This window comes from Gouania willdenowi, chromosome 1 (assembly GCF_900634775.1).
Source record: "Gouania willdenowi chromosome 1, fGouWil2.1, whole genome shotgun sequence".
Taxonomy (NCBI): Eukaryota; Metazoa; Chordata; class Actinopteri; order Blenniiformes; family Gobiesocidae; genus Gouania; species Gouania willdenowi.
The window spans coordinates 40,741,685-40,760,164 of record NC_041044.1 but is presented as its reverse complement, the minus strand read 5'-3'; the positions used below and the strand labels follow the sequence as shown (position 1 = coordinate 40,760,164).

General features: G+C 39.6%; 1 protein-coding gene across 1 annotated transcript in view; it reads left to right on the top strand.

Moving 5' to 3' along the window:
* Nucleotides 1-18,480, top strand: part of dok7b (docking protein 7b) — a 131,194-nt gene that overhangs the window by 2,330 nt on the left and 110,384 nt on the right. The window contains exons 4-5 of the mRNA XM_028453955.1: nucleotides 3,818-3,968; nucleotides 4,040-4,240. Of these exons, the coding sequence (XP_028309756.1) occupies nucleotides 3,818-3,968; nucleotides 4,040-4,240 (352 nt within the window). The remainder of the gene's footprint in view (nucleotides 1-3,817; nucleotides 3,969-4,039; nucleotides 4,241-18,480) is intronic.

Genomic DNA, 18,480 nt, shown 5'->3' with positions numbered 1-18,480 from the left:
GTATCCTCAGATGACGTCAGGACTTCATCGTACCAGGAGTAGCTGACCTTGAAAACCTTAAAGTGTTACAGTACGAGCCTCTTCCTGCTGTAATGTCAAACACGACTCCAATTTAAAATATGCAGCCGATAGCTTCTTACACATCAACAGTTGTTGGTGCTTGGAGTGTTGGGAAATGGGTAGTCGTCACTCGGGCTGGACGATATGGACCAAAACTCATATCTCAATATTTATTCTTAAAATGGTGATATCTTGATATTTTTACCTCAATAAAGTCTGACCAGAAAGACAGTTCAGAGTTGAATTTGCTGATGCAAAATGCCACACAAGCTAATTTATTAACAAACAGCTCCACAATATGTGCCACTTGTGGTCTTTTTCTTCTATAAGGGACAGCACGTTTGAGTGAGTGGCTTGGTTAAGGAAAGGTCTGAGTTAAGACGCATTCAGAAATACATCTACCTGTGCTTTTCATGCTGTTCTGAGAAGTAGAGAAAGCAGCGACTCCTAAAATCAATATAGATAAACTATCAAATAAAAAATATATATTATAGGTAACATTGTACATTTCATTATTGCCAAAATAAAAATATGTATGTATCTTGAATCTAGATATATTGCCCAGGCCTAATAGTCATCAGCCCGTGGCCAAATCATGTGCAGCGTCCTGCTTGTGTCTGAAAACCCTGAGTTACTGTGTACACGTACTCCTTGACATCAGAAACGGGTGAGATTAATGGCTGCGGTACCAGAGGTTGGAACATGGAAAAGTTCTGGGTAAAGTTCTCAGTTCCAGAGGAGAATACGGTGGATTTGGAACCTATTTGTCACTCAAGAGTGATGGTGGTGTGCTGTACTACACTGGAGATCTGATGTCTGAGCATCAACATTGTCTTCTAAAGTTAATAGCAGCTACATACGGAAAAAAGGCCATGTTCATTCAATTTGGTATAGTAATACAACTCCACCTCCTTTCTCAGAATATACAAAAAAGATCTGCTATACATCCTATCTGGTGGTAAACAACTTAGCTCATAGCTGATCAAATTACAGGGAGCTGAGACATATGCTATGTACTGTACATGGACTGTTCACATCAGTAATGATTGGACTCTTGGAATAAGTGGCGGGTTGTGTGTCTGTCCATCCTTTCCGTTAAGGACGTGAAAGACGTTTACCTGATTGGAATTATAATAGTAGGCATGCTGCTGATTGGAGCTGGCAGTTTTCTGACCTAAATCAAGATTATGTCAGCAGCTGTTTTGGGAAGGCTGGCAGTCATTTCTGACGGATGGGGCAGGGCTCCTAACACTCACACTCATGCGATGAACGAACTCAAAAGTAAGCAGGATGCTACTTTGGAACGAATCCAGCTTGGAGAAGTTAAAATCTTGGCTTTAGAGTTAAGGCCCCCTTATTGGATTTATTACTGGTGACCAGGACCCCCAGGGTAACAGAAACAAATCCCTTATCTTCATTGGCTCCCCTCACAAGCCAGCCGTTCAAGGCTGGTTCATCTATTCTCCAGGATGTTTGTGCAGAAATGATACTTCGTCCTCCTCCTCTTCCCCCTGGGAACTTTGTTTCTGAATTAGGTCTACTCAAGGTCGTTTCATCTGCGACTGGCCGAACTGAAAAGAATGAAGCTAACAGGATCATGTTTCAACGCCTTCTTGTGTTGACTGTGTTTTTTGCACCAACTGCCAAGATAAATTATTTTTAAACTGTACTTGGCGAATACAATCCTTTCTGATTAGTCACACATATGCATTGGTTCCTGGGTGACAATCAAAATACTTATTTTTACTATATTAATTGGCCCATAACTGCATGTGGGAATGTAAGAAAAATTACTCTTTCTTGGACCCCAAAATTGGGCTATTTCACCACTCGCTGATATTGTAGTGTGCTTCTCTGTCTTATAATCATTTATTTGTTTTTCACTAGTAAATGCTCCGAGGGTTTCGGAGTGTTTGGAAATAGGGTTTTCCAGTCAGTTTGAAACTTCAAAAAAATTGATTCAATAAAAAAGAAGAAACTTTATTCTCCCCCATGTTGAAAATGTGACTGTTACAGTAGCTCATAACTTGTGGGATGGAAGTGAACACAAAGCTAACATTGCAATAAAAGCAGCGAAGAGAATAGAACCAACCAACAGCGGATTCTCAGATAATTACTTTACATACATGAGATCTAAAACCTTCATAGGGCGACCGTGGCTCAGGTGGTAGAGGGTCGTCTTCTGATCGAGAGGTTGGCGGTTCGATCCCAGTACTTGACTATGTGTCGAAGTGTCCTTGGGCAAGACACTGAACCCTAAGTTTCTCCCAGTGATCGACTAGTGCCTTGCATGGCAGTCCTGTCCCATTGGTGTGTGAATGTGAGAGTGATTGGGTGAATGAGCTGATATGTAAAGCGTTTTGGGACTGCTTCAGTGTGGTGATAAAGCGCTATACACCAGCTATATTGCTGTTAGTTACTACAGCTTGTATGAATGATAGAAGCTGCATCATTCAGAAGAAAGAACTGATCTTTGATCACTTGACCATGTCTAAAAAAAAAATGGCTGTATCTCGTTTGTCACAGATTAGTGTTAAATGGATGGTATCACAGTGACTAAACACAGATTTCTGCTGCTCATGTGTTTTTGTGATGTCCTTCAAACAGTGTGAGGGTGTGTTTTTGTAGGTGTAGTGTGTTTGAGGACAGGAGGTTAATGTGACAGTGGGCAGGCAGAATGAATAACAAACACAAAAAAGAAGGAGAAATACTGATTCCACTGCAATAGAATTAGCAATGACAATTTTCCTCATTTAAAATGACAGCTTTTTGTTAATAAGCTCATCATCTCCTAATATTTCTGCGTACATTTGAAGAAAATGAATAGATTTTAATGAATTGAAAGCGAAGAAACTAAAGGGAAAGCTGGCATGGAATAAGTCTCCATTAGTGTTTGATTTTAGATCAGGGCTCTGTTTGGTGAGGATATGAAGAATGAAATGGTGCAAATTGAATGTGATAATAAAAATACCAGATTTTAAACTCCCAGATCTCATCTAACTCAAAATTGTCCAAATAATATATAAAGCAAGCAAAGAGTTGCAGAAAAGTATTTCAGAGCGGGCAGGGGAACGTAATTGAGGAAAACAAAACAAAGCAGCAACATAAACCAGTTTAAAAAGCTTTTTAAATAATCTAAAATTAGTAAACAATTTCACCTCGAACATCAATAATATATAATAATAATAATATATTGCGAATGAGTAAGTTAATTTAATCATGGCAACCAAAATTGCAATCACGATTAAAATTTTACTAATTGTGCAGCCTTAGTTTAAAATATATTAATACTTAAAAACAATAAAAGGTATATTGTAATTGAGAATATTAATATTTGAAATATTGCCACACTATATTTTATCTTTAAAATGTAATTCATGACATTTGTGTAGTAAATATTAAATATTATATTATTAATGTATGTACATGTCATGTACATGCATGTCTATATATGTATGTACAGTATGTGTGTATATGTATGTACATACTGTATGTTTGAGGTGCATGTACAAACATTCAATATATATTCCTCACAAAGATGTACATATACAGTTCATTGTAAAAGTAGTGTCATTAGTTTCCTAATAATTATTTTAGTAATAATTATTTTTCTGAATTATTTAGGGAGGCTTTTTTGTGATGGGGTAGGTGTGAATTGTTTTTTGCTTCAACCTATACCATTTTTTTTTTTTTGTTTTTTGCAGACTGCCGATATAACATTCTAATTTCAAATAGAGTGTTTGCTTTGTTTCCTCAGGGTATCTGTGGGATGGAACCAGGGCCTGGGTTTGATGGGGTGTCCTTCACGCTCTCCATCCTCTGCATGGCACACACCCTGGTGCTGGGTTTCAGCAGCAGAGAAACCCTCATGGCCTGGGATTCACGCGTCCGCTACAGTCTGGGAGAAGGTCAGTGAGGACTACACTGGTAGTGGTTCTGTAAAACACTCCAGTTCTTCTTTCCTTTCTCATACCTACAGCACACAGGTTCAGTGTCCACGTAGAACCAGGAACCAAACTGCAAAGCGGCTCCGCGTCGCTCCACCTCTGCAACAACCTGCTGGTTCTGAGCCGAGGCCTACCTCCTGTCGTCATCGGCCACTGGAAGCTTTCAGCGCTGCGTCGGTACGGGGCGGTGCCTAATGGCTTCGTGTTCGAGGGAGGGAGTCGATGTGGACCCTGTGAGTACCTTTTAGAGGCTGTTCACGTTACCCTAACCCAGTGCTTCCCAACCTTTTTCTTGTCATGACCCCATTTTTATATCACAATTTTCTGGCAACCCCAGATATTTTTGATCATGTTTGTTATACTGTGTTACAAATACAAAGTGACAATATGCAGCAGCTCAGATATTTTCATTAACTAGATGTATAATTGAGAAAGTGGAAGTATAGAAACAGTTGTTAGAGAATGTATACGTGGTATATCATTGTTTATTTGTATATATTACTGTTTTTTTCTAGTGCTGCCAAGAGACTAAAATAATTCTGTGATTAAGTAATTATGCTCTTAATTAATCTAATTAATCTACTTTTTAATCGCACCTAGAAATTGCCGAGAAACTCCCTCAACTTGAGGTATTTCCATTTGAATCACAGTATTGTGGCAGATCAAAACATTGATATTTAACAAAGTGGTTTTATAAAGTTGTTAATTGTTTTTAACAGACTTAGACAGATGCAGCCGTAGCCATTTACATTCCTCTGTGTTTGAGACTATAGTCCCAAGGTCCGCGTGTCATATTGATGTACTTTAGTCAATATCCAAATTATAGAAAATATGTGAGCACATCATAAACAGTAGGAACACTTTTCTGACACCAAACTTGTTGCTTTCTCTCTTTTTCACATAATAATATTTATCCAGTGAGTTTGTTCATTTTTCAGTCACTGCGTGCTTACAGCATGTAGCAGTTAACACTGTCCAAGTGTTCGCACTAGCTGTCTGTGCTAGCTGCTACATGTTCAGGATTGAGATGCTAGCGGAGGCTGTAAAGCTCCGGTGGTAAGAAAAACTCTTTCTTTCACAATTTGCAAACCACTAGGCTTTAGTTTTCCATCTGGTGTTTTTAAAAGCCAAAATTAACGCAAACAAAGCTGAGCAGCTCAGCAGTCTCCCGTCTTGTATTGTAGTCTGTGCATCAGTATTATGGCTATAACAGGAACTCTTGAAATGGGAAAGGTTCCGTGCTGTATGGAGTGCTAAAAAAGTAATTAATGCTTTTTTTTTTTTTTTTAGCTCATTATTTTTTTCCGACAAAGGAATACAAAGCCTTTGTTCTTTTCTCTATTAATGCTCAGATTGGTCGTTATTCTAAATGCTCATATAAATATTGATAATTGTGGCCCCCGCTGTGATAAAAGTTGCACATTTCTGCTTTATAGGAAGCTATTAATCAAAGCTGATCTCAATTGACGTACTAAAGCTGTTTGAATAATATACTGAATATAGATTTACTTCAATGTTAACAAAACATGATAGACTTTAATAACTAATATGAACTTAGAATAAATACACTGACTTTATTGCTCTTCATGTACTGTATGTAAAAACACTGCTGTTGTTCCTTTGGAGAAGCTTTGAGATGTTGCAGTAAAATCCGAACGCTGCCTTACGTGCTCACAAAGGTCACCAAAAGCAGGAAAATCCACTCAGCCACGAAAAGATGGACGTTTGGTGTGACAGCAGCTGATGCTGAACTTTAAAGCCTGAATACCCTAAAGTGTCCTGGTGACGTGCAGCAGACATGTAGCTGTAGACCAGAAAATAGGATTTACTGCAAAGTTCATTTGAGCCAAAGAAGACTTTGCATGTGGGATCCCTCCCTTTACCCACTAGAGTGTAAGAGTGTGTGTGTGTGTGTGTTGTGTGTGTGTGTGTGTGTGTGTGTGTGTGTGTGTGTGTGTGTGTGTGTGTGTGTGTGTGTGTGTGTGTGTGTGTGTGTGTGTGTGTGTGTGTGTGTGTGTGTGTGTGTGTGTGTGTGTGTGTGTGTGTGTGTGTGTGTGTGTGTGTGTGTGTGTGTGTGGTTGCCTAGGTTAGAAGGTCCTTTTAGGGCAGGGGTCTGCAACCTGCGGCTCTGAAAATAGAGATTTTAATTGTGTGGGAACAGATTAATTTAACCGACAATGTGCAGGTTTAATATGCATGATTTATGTGTGGCAAGAAATGAGCAATTAGCATGTGTTGACCACATGATCATGTGTTATCAAAATCAAGTTACTTTTTGTGGCCTTTCAAATACATTAACCAAAAAAATCTTATTTATATAACATTGTGTTCATGTAAACTGAGATGCTATGTTCTGTTTTATTTCTTGATGTCAATTTATTTTGTTTTTCTTTAAACTGTTTTTAAGTTAAATATAAATCAAATTAAATCAAACATTATTCTATATAATATTAACAGTATAGAATTTACGACACTGTATTGTCTTCATTGAGAAGGTATTTCTTTGGCTCCAGGAGGACTTTACTCCAGGTGAGATGAGGCAAAATGGCTGCCTGTAAAGTAAAGGTTGCAGACCCCTGTCTTAGGGTGTAAGCTATGAATCTAGATTACCTCTTATTGCGCTAACTTCTGGGATTTAATCAGTGTGTGCTGTCCTACTAAGCTCACTGAAGCTTAATCACTATGGCAATTATTGCTGAACAGCGAATCTGGTCGTGACCAGGTTTTTCTTTGGCTTGGATGTTAGCGAGTCCTAAAGCCCCGCCTCCTGACCAATCAGATCTCTTAGAAAACAACCTGCCCATTGTTAGAAGATCCTGGTTGGTGCAGATCTGACAGCTGCGTTTAGGAAAGAAGATTATTAATTATAAATGCAATCCTTTCATTTACCAATGACATCCTTTAGGAAAGATATAGATTTATATTTAATGGACTGATGTAGAGTCAGCTGATGAAGCTTGTGTGCGCGTAAGGCTGAAGTCATTCATTAATTCATATGCTGGGGCTGACATTATCAGCAGGAACATGCACAATGTGCTCTCATACCAGTGCGTGTGATAGAGGTTCACTTGAATAGAAACACGTGTGCTGTAATAAAGTTAAACTGCAGAGCGCTGTCTGTCTATCATCTAATGGATTAATATAATAAATAATCTTGCGCTGTTGCGCATTAACAGTGTCAGCAGCTTCCTGCCTGATTTCTCTCATTCCTGCCTTTTCTGTAACAACAGGGTTATATTTGGTCTGAATTATGGATTTTAATTATTCATCATTTTCAAACTTCAGCAACCTGGTCGGTACCAAGTTATGAAGTGGATCAGATCTGAGCGTGAATAAAAGCTCCGCCTCCTGCTGTGCGCTGCACTAATTCACTGTTGCTCTTCACTGTCATCATAGATTTATATTAATTATAATTGTTTAATATCATAAGCTGTTCCTCCATTCATTGTAAAGACGCTCTCTCTGACAGTTCTCTCCAATGATTGGTCAGACGCTGCAATCTCCTCCCCTTTCATGTAGTGAGGCTGTAATCACTTGGCTTCAATTAGCATGTTGTGATCATAGGTGATCAGTGTTCGTAGTACAGCTCCTGTCTGACAGGGAATGTTTGGTTAGTTGAAGCCAGCTAAAAGAGATGAATCTAATCTGGATTCGTAGCATAGGCCCTTAATGTCCAGCTGATGTGGACATGAATGCAAACAATGAAAGGCATCTTTGTTTGTGTGTGGCATTTGTACAAGAGAAAACACTTGGTTTGGATAAATTGGCTTTTTCCCTCGATTGCAAACTTTCTCCTTAGTTTTTAATCCTCTTAATAAATAGTTTAAAGTGCTGAATGAGCAAGTCTGTGTTAAGTTTGCACTCCAACAGCTCAGGTTTCACTCTTCTTTAGAGCAGCGTCTATAAATACCAGCTTCCTTACCACAGCGTTCACTTTGGCCTGTTACATATTACCCAGCAGCCTTTGTGGTATAGCATAGCAAAGCTTTCTCTGTTTACCAAAGCGACATGTTGCATTCCTTCTCTGGACATCAGTGTTACTTTATATTATTATATGTTTATTAGTGAGGATGCATTAAGCATGCTTTAACTACTCCCACACCATTTGTCCAATTTTGACAAATAGGCTATCAAAATTCAGAAAGTTCCCGAGATTTATGCCATCGCTTTTATAATTTGTAACTTTTGACTAAATTTCAAGCCCTTTATCCCCAGCCATTCTTCAACTGATTTTAACCTTTTTCAAACCATTTCAACTTTTATTTTTTTTTAACGATTTCAACCTTTTTGCTAATTTTCAGCTTATGCTAGGTTAATGTTAATGCCAATGCTAACACTAGGTTAATGATTACGCTAGAGTAATGCTAACACTAGGATAATTCTAACGCTAGGTTATTTGCTAACGTTAGTCTAATGCTAGGTTAATTTTAATGCTATTGCTTGGCTAATGCTATGGTTAGGCTGATGCTAATGCTAACTAGTGGTAATGCTTTCCAATGTTAATGTAAATGCTGACACTAATTCTAGCTAATACTAATGCTGATACACATTTTTGCTAAGGCTAACTAATGCTAATGCTTAGCTATTGCATTGAGACGCGGGCCAGCACCTGCATCCTCACTTGCATTTTCTTCAGGAAATGCAAATATTTAGTTTGTATTGGTCAACATATCAATCATTCTAGTGGAAGATGATCAACTATAGACTTTAATTACATTTTTAATGATATTGTGTAATTCAGCCAAAATCACATCAGCAAACAGGATCCTTTCCACTTAACTTAATCTCTAAAAAAATCCTGTAACCATATGGTGAAGTCTTAAACAACCAAAACATTTTGCACCATGTAATGAAAATGTGTAATATGGGTATGTATATATGTATGTGTATATATGTATGTGTATATATGTATGTGTATATATATATATGTATATATGTGTGTGTGTGTAAAAACTATAGCTGAGGAAAGTCAAACTACTTTGGGAGCAAAATGTAATTAAATGAAGTAAGTTAGCTTGTTTTATCTAGCAAATAAAACATATGTAAAATGTATTAAAAAACAAAACATTATTATGATTTTTTTTTTTTTTGTATTTATTAGGGCTGCCAACTTTGGTCATTTAGTCAACTAATTGGTCGATGCCGTTGTGGTCGACCAAGATTTTTATTGGTCGACCAGCAATAGTATCAGTTTCAATACTGTTAAAAAAAAAAAAAAAATGCAATGCACTTATATAGGTGATAAGGATTAAATATCAATATAATGTATTAATGCCTAAACATGATTCTATGTCTAGCAACAGCTCTGTGTGAGTGCGTGCTGCGCATCAAAAAAACCAAAAAAAAAAACTGTTGCGTCTTAGCTGTCAGCACAGTGCACTGTCCTCAGAGCAGACAGAGAACAAATTATGACAGGCTTGAAGCACAAGCATCCACTGTTGAATCATTCCCTTTTCTGCACAAGAACATGGATTGTCCTTTTATTTGATGCTTGGATTATGTAAATAAATCCACTGCTGTCTCTGGCGCAGCGGGGCTCACTGCAGACCTGTGTTTGATGTGCTTTTGTTTCCTCGTGCGCTGATCTGATGTTGACATTAACAGTTGTTTATTAATAAAAGCAGACTTGCCACTAAAACAATTATGTCATTTGTGTGAGGAAAAAATGTTTTAATTGTTGGCTTCAGGTCGGGCTCTGATATAAATACCTAATGTCTGTCGGACCTGTAGGTTTCACTTTTACTTTGTCGGGTTCTGATCATGCTTGAATAAGGTTCATATCAGAAATGGTCTGTGTTTAAAAGCAAATCAGCACTACAAAACGCCAAAACTAAATATTTGTCTGTTTTTCTTTGTCCTCGTCCTTCTCTGCACCTGATCATTCATTCTACCTTTTTTTTTTTTTTTTTTTTAACCGTAATTTTAGTCCAACCATTTGCTTAATTGACTACAGCCCATGTATTATGTATTAAGGGTGGGCGATATGGGATAAAAAATATCACAATTCTTTTCTTTGTAAAATCACAATCATAATTTTATTACAATTTTTTTTTCATTCAAATCATTTAGACTATTTCAAAGTTATTTACCAATAAAACAAACCAATTCACTTACTTAAAATCATCGCCCTAAATAGAAAAAAGGAATAAAAGATCATTTAAGAAAAGGTCATTTAAAATAATTTTTAAAATTGTATGTAAGCAATTCATCAAAGTACAATTAACATCAAATAAAAAGGCTGACATGTTATTTTAGTCACACAGTGTTTTTACTTTAACTAAAGTGGTGTAGCATAAGCAACACTTGCTACATAACAAGGCAGCAGATCAGTCTTCTGATTTCCATTTGCTTTTGAGGTAATGCACTCATATTAATAAAATATTACTTTAAGCAGTGTTTAAATGCCTCATTTCACACAGTTTGGACAATAATATCCTTTACAAGGTAAAACGTTACTGCTTTGGTTACATTAGGACTGGGTGATATGGACCAATATTCATATCTCAATATTTTTCCTTAAAATGTAGTAGTAGTAGTAGTATTTATTGAAGGGACAGTGCACAGAGACATTAAGCTCAAAGACAGATATGTTCTGCACCAGATTATAGCTGAATAGCTAGTTTCCATCTGCAGTCCCTGATTACATAAATAATATACAAGTCAAAGTACAGGTAAAAACAAGAATACATAAAAACAATAGCATGCAATGAAAGGCAATCAGAACATGCCCTCTCACTGACACGCACCCACACATACACAGCATCACACCTGTAGAGTGCAGCCACACCTCTCAATTTCTGCTTCTCATTCACATTTGTAATCACTAAACACAAATTCAATAATACATTTCAGATTTCATAGTAAAAATTTTCTCGTACATGGATATATACACATACTACCAAAATGGCAATAGGCGATATAAACTCCACTTATTTTTTAATTTTTTCAATAGTTTTACGAGAAACAATTTTGAGTAAAGTGTACAAGTTTATATATCAATTTAGACAGATTAAGAGTAAACAGGATAATTACTTTGAGGGGTGAATTAGCACCATATGACTCATATAATGTTTTCATAATGTTTACAGAAGTTTTATTTAAGAGACTTAAGAAAACTAATTGTGTAGCACAAACACCATCCTCCATTTTGTCCCTAACATGCGATACACACCCTCTAGTTTTATGACTCTTTGTTTAAAAGCACATGTGGATATTGCCCAACCATCTTGAATTTTTACAAGAACGTTAATACTCCCTCTTCCTTCTGCTAACCAATCAGGTCTCACTCACTTCTGCACTGCAGATGTGTTTTATCCAATCAGATTACCTCTTGACATGTTTATAAAAGGCCTTACTCTCTCATCCAGTCCTCTCTCTTATCCTGTTTTTGCCTTGGTGACACAACAGCAACAGCTCATGCTTGCTTGTGTCTTAAACAGTCAGAAGTTTTTCACTTTAGTTATGCAGAATTTTTGAGAAGCGATTTGAACTTCTTTGAACTGACTTTGGTTTTATCTCCATTTTTGAATCAGCCAAGTAGTTTTTCCCTTTTTGGAGCCACAGCCATTTTTATAGCTACAAAAGTAACTTTGACCCAAACCCTAGTGCTTTGATCGAAAGGTTAATTTTTGGAACGAAAAGCCTCCTCCCAGATGTTGCAGCACGTGGAAAGCCCTGAACCTGTGAACGAGCCCCAGACGGTATCGCATACGGGTTGAGCCAACTCGGATAGAAATAACTACTCCTCCTGGTGAAGCAGGACCTGCTTCCCCCTTTTATCACCAACCACATGTCGTCGTTGTTGTGTCCTTTGGCAGGGCACTTTACCCACACTGCCTTGAGTGAGTATTAATTGTGCATGTATGTTAGTGGTCAGAGGGGCCGTAGGCGCGAAATGGCAGCCACGCCTCTCAGTCTGCCCCAGGGCAGCTGTGGCTACATTGTAGCTTACCACCACTGGTATGACCGTGTGAGTGACTGGTGTGAATGAATAATGATTTCTGTAACGCGCTTTGAATCTCCGCGAAAGAAAGCGCTATATAAATCCAAGCCATTATTATTATTATAAAATTAATAATGTGTACATATCAAAAGATCGGTGTACATAATGTGGATACTGATCAGTCAAAATAACTGAACACCTGTGAAAACTGCCTATTTATCATCATCATGCTTGTAACCTATGTGAATAGCTGCTTGTAAAATAAAAATGCACATATTGTAAACGCTGTTTTTATTGACATTTAAACTTTTATTAAACCTCTATTCCTAATGACAAGAACCCACTACAAAAACAGGGAACTGTAACAATTAAATAAAACAAGTGATCTGAAACACTTTAACTCAGTTTCAGATGGCACTCCTGGCAAACAAACATATTCCAATTAATAATTAATATTTTTGAATATTAATTACCCTTTGTTCCCCTACAAAATGCATCTTGTAACTGTAGAGGATGATGACATCATTTGTCACAGAGAACAGAGTGACAGTGAGGAGGTCATAAACTGATTAATACTTTCACCCTCATGGACCACATGGTCAGAATGCACTGCCAGATGTGCTCCAGTGTTTAAGTCATGTCGTTACTACAGTTCTTGAATCACTTTCTAGCATAGATGGCCACAGACAGAGCGATGCCGCCAATGGCTACTACAGTGGCACCAAGCAGCCACTTCCAGCTCAAACCCCATGCTGACTTGGCCTGATGTTTGTGGGTGCTGGACGGGTCCTCCAACATCTTCTCATCCATGGCCTGGTGTTTTTGGGTGCTGGACGGGTCCTCCAACATGTTCTCATCCATGGCCTGGTGTTTGTGGGTGCTGGACGGGTCCTCCAACATGTTCTCATCCATGGCCTGGTGTTTGTGGGTGCTGGACGGGTTCTCCAACATCTTCTCATCCATGGCCTGGTGTTTTTGGGTGCTGGACGGGTTCTCCAACATCTTCTCATCCATGGCCTGGTGTTTTTGGGTGCTGGACGGGTCCTCCAACATCTTCTCATCCATGGCCTGGTGTTTTTGGGTGCTGGATGGGTCCTCCAACATCTTCTCATCCATGGCCTGGTGTTTGTGGGTGCCGGACGGGTCCTCCAACATCTTCTCATCCATGGCCTGGTGTTTGTGGGTGCCGGACGGGTTCTCCAACATCTTCTCATCCATGGCCTGGTGTTTTTGGGTGCCGGACGGGTTCTCCAACATCTTCTCATCCATGGCCTGGTGTTTTTGGGTGCCGGACGGGTCCTCCAACATCTTCTCATCCATGGCCTGGTGTTTTTGGGTGCCGGATGGGTCCTCCAACATCTTCTCATCCATGGCCTGGTGTTTGTGGGTGCCGGACGGGTCCTCCAACATCTTCTCATCCATGGCCTGGTGTTTGTGGGTGCCGGACGGGTCCTCCAACATCTTCTCATCCATGGCCTGGTGTTTGTGTGTCCCGGACGGGTCTTCCAACATCTTCTCATCCATGGCCTGGTGTTTTTGGGTGCTGGACGGGTTCTCCAACATCTTCTCATCCATGGCCTGGTGTTTTTGGGTGCTGGACGGGTTCTCCAACATCTTCTCATCCATGGCCTGGTGTTTTTGGGTGCTGGATGGGTCCTCCAACATCTTCTCATCCATGGCCTGGTGTTTTTGGGTGCTGGATGGGTCCTCCAACATCTTCTCATCCATGGCCTGGTGTGTGGGCGTGCCGGACGGGTCCTCCAACATCTTCTCATCCATGGCCTGGTGTTTGTGTGTCCCGGAAGGGTCCTCCAACATCTTCTCATCCATGGCCTGGTGTTTGTGGGTGCCGGACGGGTCCTCCAACATCTTCTCATCCATGGCCTGGTGTTTGTGTGTCCCGGACGGGTCTTCCAACATCTTCTCATCCATGGCCTGGTGTTTGTGGGTGCCGGACGGGTCCTCCAACATCTTCTCATCCATGGCCTGGTGTTTGTGGGTGCCGGACGGGTCCTCCAACATCTTCTCATCCATGGCCTGCTTTGCCGCTTCATGCTCACGGTGCTTTTTCATCATCGTGTAGAGCTCATCGTGGACCGTTTTGTTGTGTGGCTCCAGCTCCAGGGCCTTCTGTAGTGTTTGAATGGCCTCTGAATATTTATCCTGCGAGGCCAGGACCTTGCCCGTGTGGAAAAGTGCTTTCACATTTTCAGGCTGATATGTGAGCACTGCGTAGCAGCACTGTAGCGCTACATCATATTGTTCTAGTTTCAGCATAGAAGCAGCCATGTTGTTCAAACATTTCACTTGCACTTCCATCAGCTCGTTCTCCTCTTCAGAACTAATATCATCTTCAGAAATGGACTCTGTTATTTTCACGGCACTGTTATATTTGTGGATGGCGTACTCGTAGGCTCTGCACCGATAAAGGACATTGCCTTGCTCCTTCTTGCAGGTGGCCAAAGCAATCTTCTCAGTGGGGGACAGCAGCTTCAGGTCTGGAGCATCAGTAGCTTCTAGCAGCTTCACTTCAAGTGACAGATCAGCCCCTGACGGAATCTCAGGGTAAAGATTTCCACTGAGTCCATATGCATATCTTTCATCTGTCTGGATGAGTGCCTTCTCTCCCATTCCCATGAGTTGCACCACCACATCCAGTGCTGGGATTACTTCTTTGTTTCCCAGAGTGAACCAGAACTCCGGCAGCTCCTCGACCAGCGTCCCATCCAACAGACGTGTTTTTAGACTAATCTTCACAATCTGTCCAACTTGTGGCCAACTGTCTCTTCCTCCTCCAGGCTGTAGCACCTTTTTCTTTAGCAGACCATCTCTGAAGATATCAAACCACTCATCAGCAGGCGGTTGGAGGTCAGTTTTTTTTCTTCATGGACTGATCCATGACAATCTCATTCCCACTCTTCATGACTGGTACACTGTCACTGCTTTGGTAAACAACCTGAAACACAAGAAAACATGTACGACTAAAACAAACTAGATTACCATGTTCTACACATATGTAGTGAACAATTATTAAAATCTTTATATCAAGTTTTCCCACATTTTACTATCTTAAAAGTATAATTTACAACTGACTTAAAGGGGACATATGATGCTAAATCCACTTTTTTAGCCCTTAAATGCATTCGTCTCTTCAGGTGCTCCGTTTATTTCTTTATATTCTGTTTTGGTTGTATTTTGCAATCTGTTTCAATTTTTCTATTCTCTATTATGTTTTTTAAACAATAACGTCACAGTATTTGCAGCAGAACTGCCAAATTAGGACATCGACTCCAGGCCCAACACTTCGAGCAATCCGCCATTTTTATTTCTCGCTGCAATTTTGTAGTCCAAGCTGAAGGATGGTGAAGTTACGAGAGGATAAGTCAAATTGTTCGGTTGTTGGATGTAGTAACCCACACGCTTCATTACACCGTCTCCCAGCATCAGAACCTTTTCGAAGTGCCTGGTTGAGTTTTATTTTTCACAGAAATGTACCCACATCTGTGGGTAAGGTCGTTTTTGTGTGCGTGAAGCACTTCAAGGATGACTGCTTCAGCAAGAAGGATTTGCTGAAAGACTTTGTCTGATTGAGGGGTCAATTCCTTCCATCTTTCACTTTGGTAAGCTGTAAATAACGCTAAAAAGTGTGATAAGACGTCCCTGTCATTATTTTGTTAGCATTAGCAGTTGCACCGCCTTCATATGATAGCGCTGTGTGCTCGCTTCATTTTCATCTCGCTCCGCTGGGTCCGACTCTGGCTCGAACATGTAAGGCTGGATGGACAAGTCTTTCGTTGTTGATATTTTGTAAATAACGTGTGAATAAAAAGTTTTTGCGCCACTAGATAATCGTATCTCTTTTATCAAACTACAAAAATGGCCGAACAGGGTGGAGTTGAACCAAGTGTCACCTCTGCAACCTGGAGAGGGTGCGGGGTATGAAGTGTCTCATTTGCTTTTAAAGAGGCCGCACCAAAACGAGTTGCTCTCAGAAGCACATCAGAAAAGTCGTAGAAAAGGGGCCTGTGGAGCTATAATAATGAGGAATTCAGACCCAAGCATTGCAGTTCAGCTTTATATAGACCACAACTGTATGATTTATATGTAAAAAGGAAGGATTTAAATGCATGACATGTCCTTTTTAAGACCCATTATCATATGAGATGCTAACAGAAAGCTAACACAAGAGAAAGGTTAACTTTTATTTATTTTTTTTTATTTCGCATGATAACAGGTTCTAAATTAGCTGTAAAATACACTAAAATAAATATATATCATCTAATTACTTTCCTATCTCTTGGTTATCTTAAGACTTCCTAATCAATGAAAATATAGATTTTAATATTTTTGGTGTGGGTGTCCGAGCCATTTTTATTAAATGGTAAAATGTGGGAAAGCTTGATATGGAACATATTTTAATAATTGCTAACTACATACTGTATGTGTAGAACTGTAACATGGCTCCCCAGTTTTGTGTTAAATTATAATTAACAGTTTTTTGTTTTGTTTTTGAAACTTTTTACTGACAACTTATACTTGATAGTTTTTAGATAATTTGCATGGCAATTACAATGACAGTCAATTATCTAAACTCAATTACATTTTAATTACAATTATGACAGTAACTATTTTTAAAATTACATTTATGATTAGGCCATAATTGTAATTATCAATTGCGTGATTACAATTAAAATTGACTCCAACCTTGCTTCTGAGTCACTATTGAAGTGTCACACGTGTCCAGACATGGGACACTGGTGGCACAGGAGCCACAGGCAGCCTTTGGTCTAATTTTGTGCTGCCGTTAGCATAAACATACAAAATGACATAAATACACAAAACAAGAGCAAAACAATGCACAAAATTACTCTTAAAACACACAAAAAGATTATTAAAATACACACACAAAAATGACAACAAACAAAATGATAACCAAACCACTGAAAAATATACAGGATTACATCAAACAAATACCAAGATAAACAAAAATAAATAACGTACACAAAAGACAAAAACATAAAATGGGAGAAAAAGTATACAATATTACTGAAAGAAATATACTAAATTAAAGAAAGATACACAAAATAATATAAAGACAGATTCATATATTAAAACACAACAAAGACATATTAAAGGAGAGAAGAATCAGAATCATTAAGCAAAACACTTGTTGTTAGATTGTCCTTTGTGCCTAAAGATGGTTGTAACATGAGATTTACCGTTTAAGAGTAGCTCAGGGCTGTGTCTTATTTGTGGGAAGGATGTTAATTCCGGGACGTATGAGTCTTTCTTTGAATCAGGGGTTGTTCCAGCTGTTTCCTATTCTCTCCTATCTGCAGCTTTGAGCTTTCACTCTGTTTTTTCTCTCCTGAGGAAGTGACTGCTCTATGAGCTCTGGGTTTTTAGTTCTGCCTTTTGTTCTTTTTTTAGAGTTCTACTTCTTGCTCTTCCTTTGATGTTCTGTGATGTGGGGTTCTTCCCCGGCATAGCAACGGCTGTTCTTTTTTTTTTTTCTCTTGTCTGCACATTCTGTCGAAGGTTAACACTACAAGAAGTGCAATCTTTTAACAGCAATGCATATTTTGTTATTGCAATTAAATAAATTTATTTATTTCATTGCATAATTGTGACCATCACCAGCCCTCCCTAGGGAAGGGTAAGAAATACTTTATTAAAGGGAGGATGTAAAAAAAGAGAGGGCAGTGTTACACCAAGGTGAGGGGTTGGAGAGGGGTGGGGAAGTTGACAGGGAAGAGGAATACAAGATAGGAAATGGAATGGGTGGGGAGTAGTCGATAGATTTCAAGTGATGCGATGTTGAAATTGTGGTTGTGTATATTGTGCTTATTGTTGAGTTATCAAGCCAGTTTGGTGACCAGTGTGCGGCTTAGGAATAATGGTGGTGGCTGTGAGCAGAGGAAGAAGTGAGTGGAAATTCCATAAAACAGGGTATTTGGGAACAACGTGTCTGTGGTGAGCCCAGTATGAGTGTTATCCACAGCCCAAGGCCAGTGCATCCATGACAAATGTATTTCCAAGAACCGCCACTGCAAAACCCCACGAGCCGCCCCCGGGCCCCGGAAGCAGCCAGGCCAGCAGCAAGAGCGGGCAATCCGGGGGCCCCCGGCGACCACCACACGGCCAAGCAGCCCCCCGAACGCCCCCAAGATCCCAAACCGAGAGGCAACCATCGCCCCCCCCATACACACCCGAGAAAGCCCCAAGGAGCCAAGGACCCAGCGCACCACGCCACCAATCCAACCCCCAACCCCCAGACCCCCCACCCCATCCAGGACTACCCCAGAGGCCCAAAGGCGGCCCAGGCCTACAGTTGGACTAGTGCGTTAGTAAAAAGTGGTGCTGGCAGTCGCTTGCAGGCTAGATCATGAGGCTTTAAAAATTTAGATTTAATGCAATTAAAAAAGGAGTCCAACGCTCCTCAAAGCACATTATTTTTTTTTGTTTTCTGAGAGCAGACATCTTTTCCATGGAGATAAATTCTGTGAGGAGATTTTGCCATTGGTTTATGTT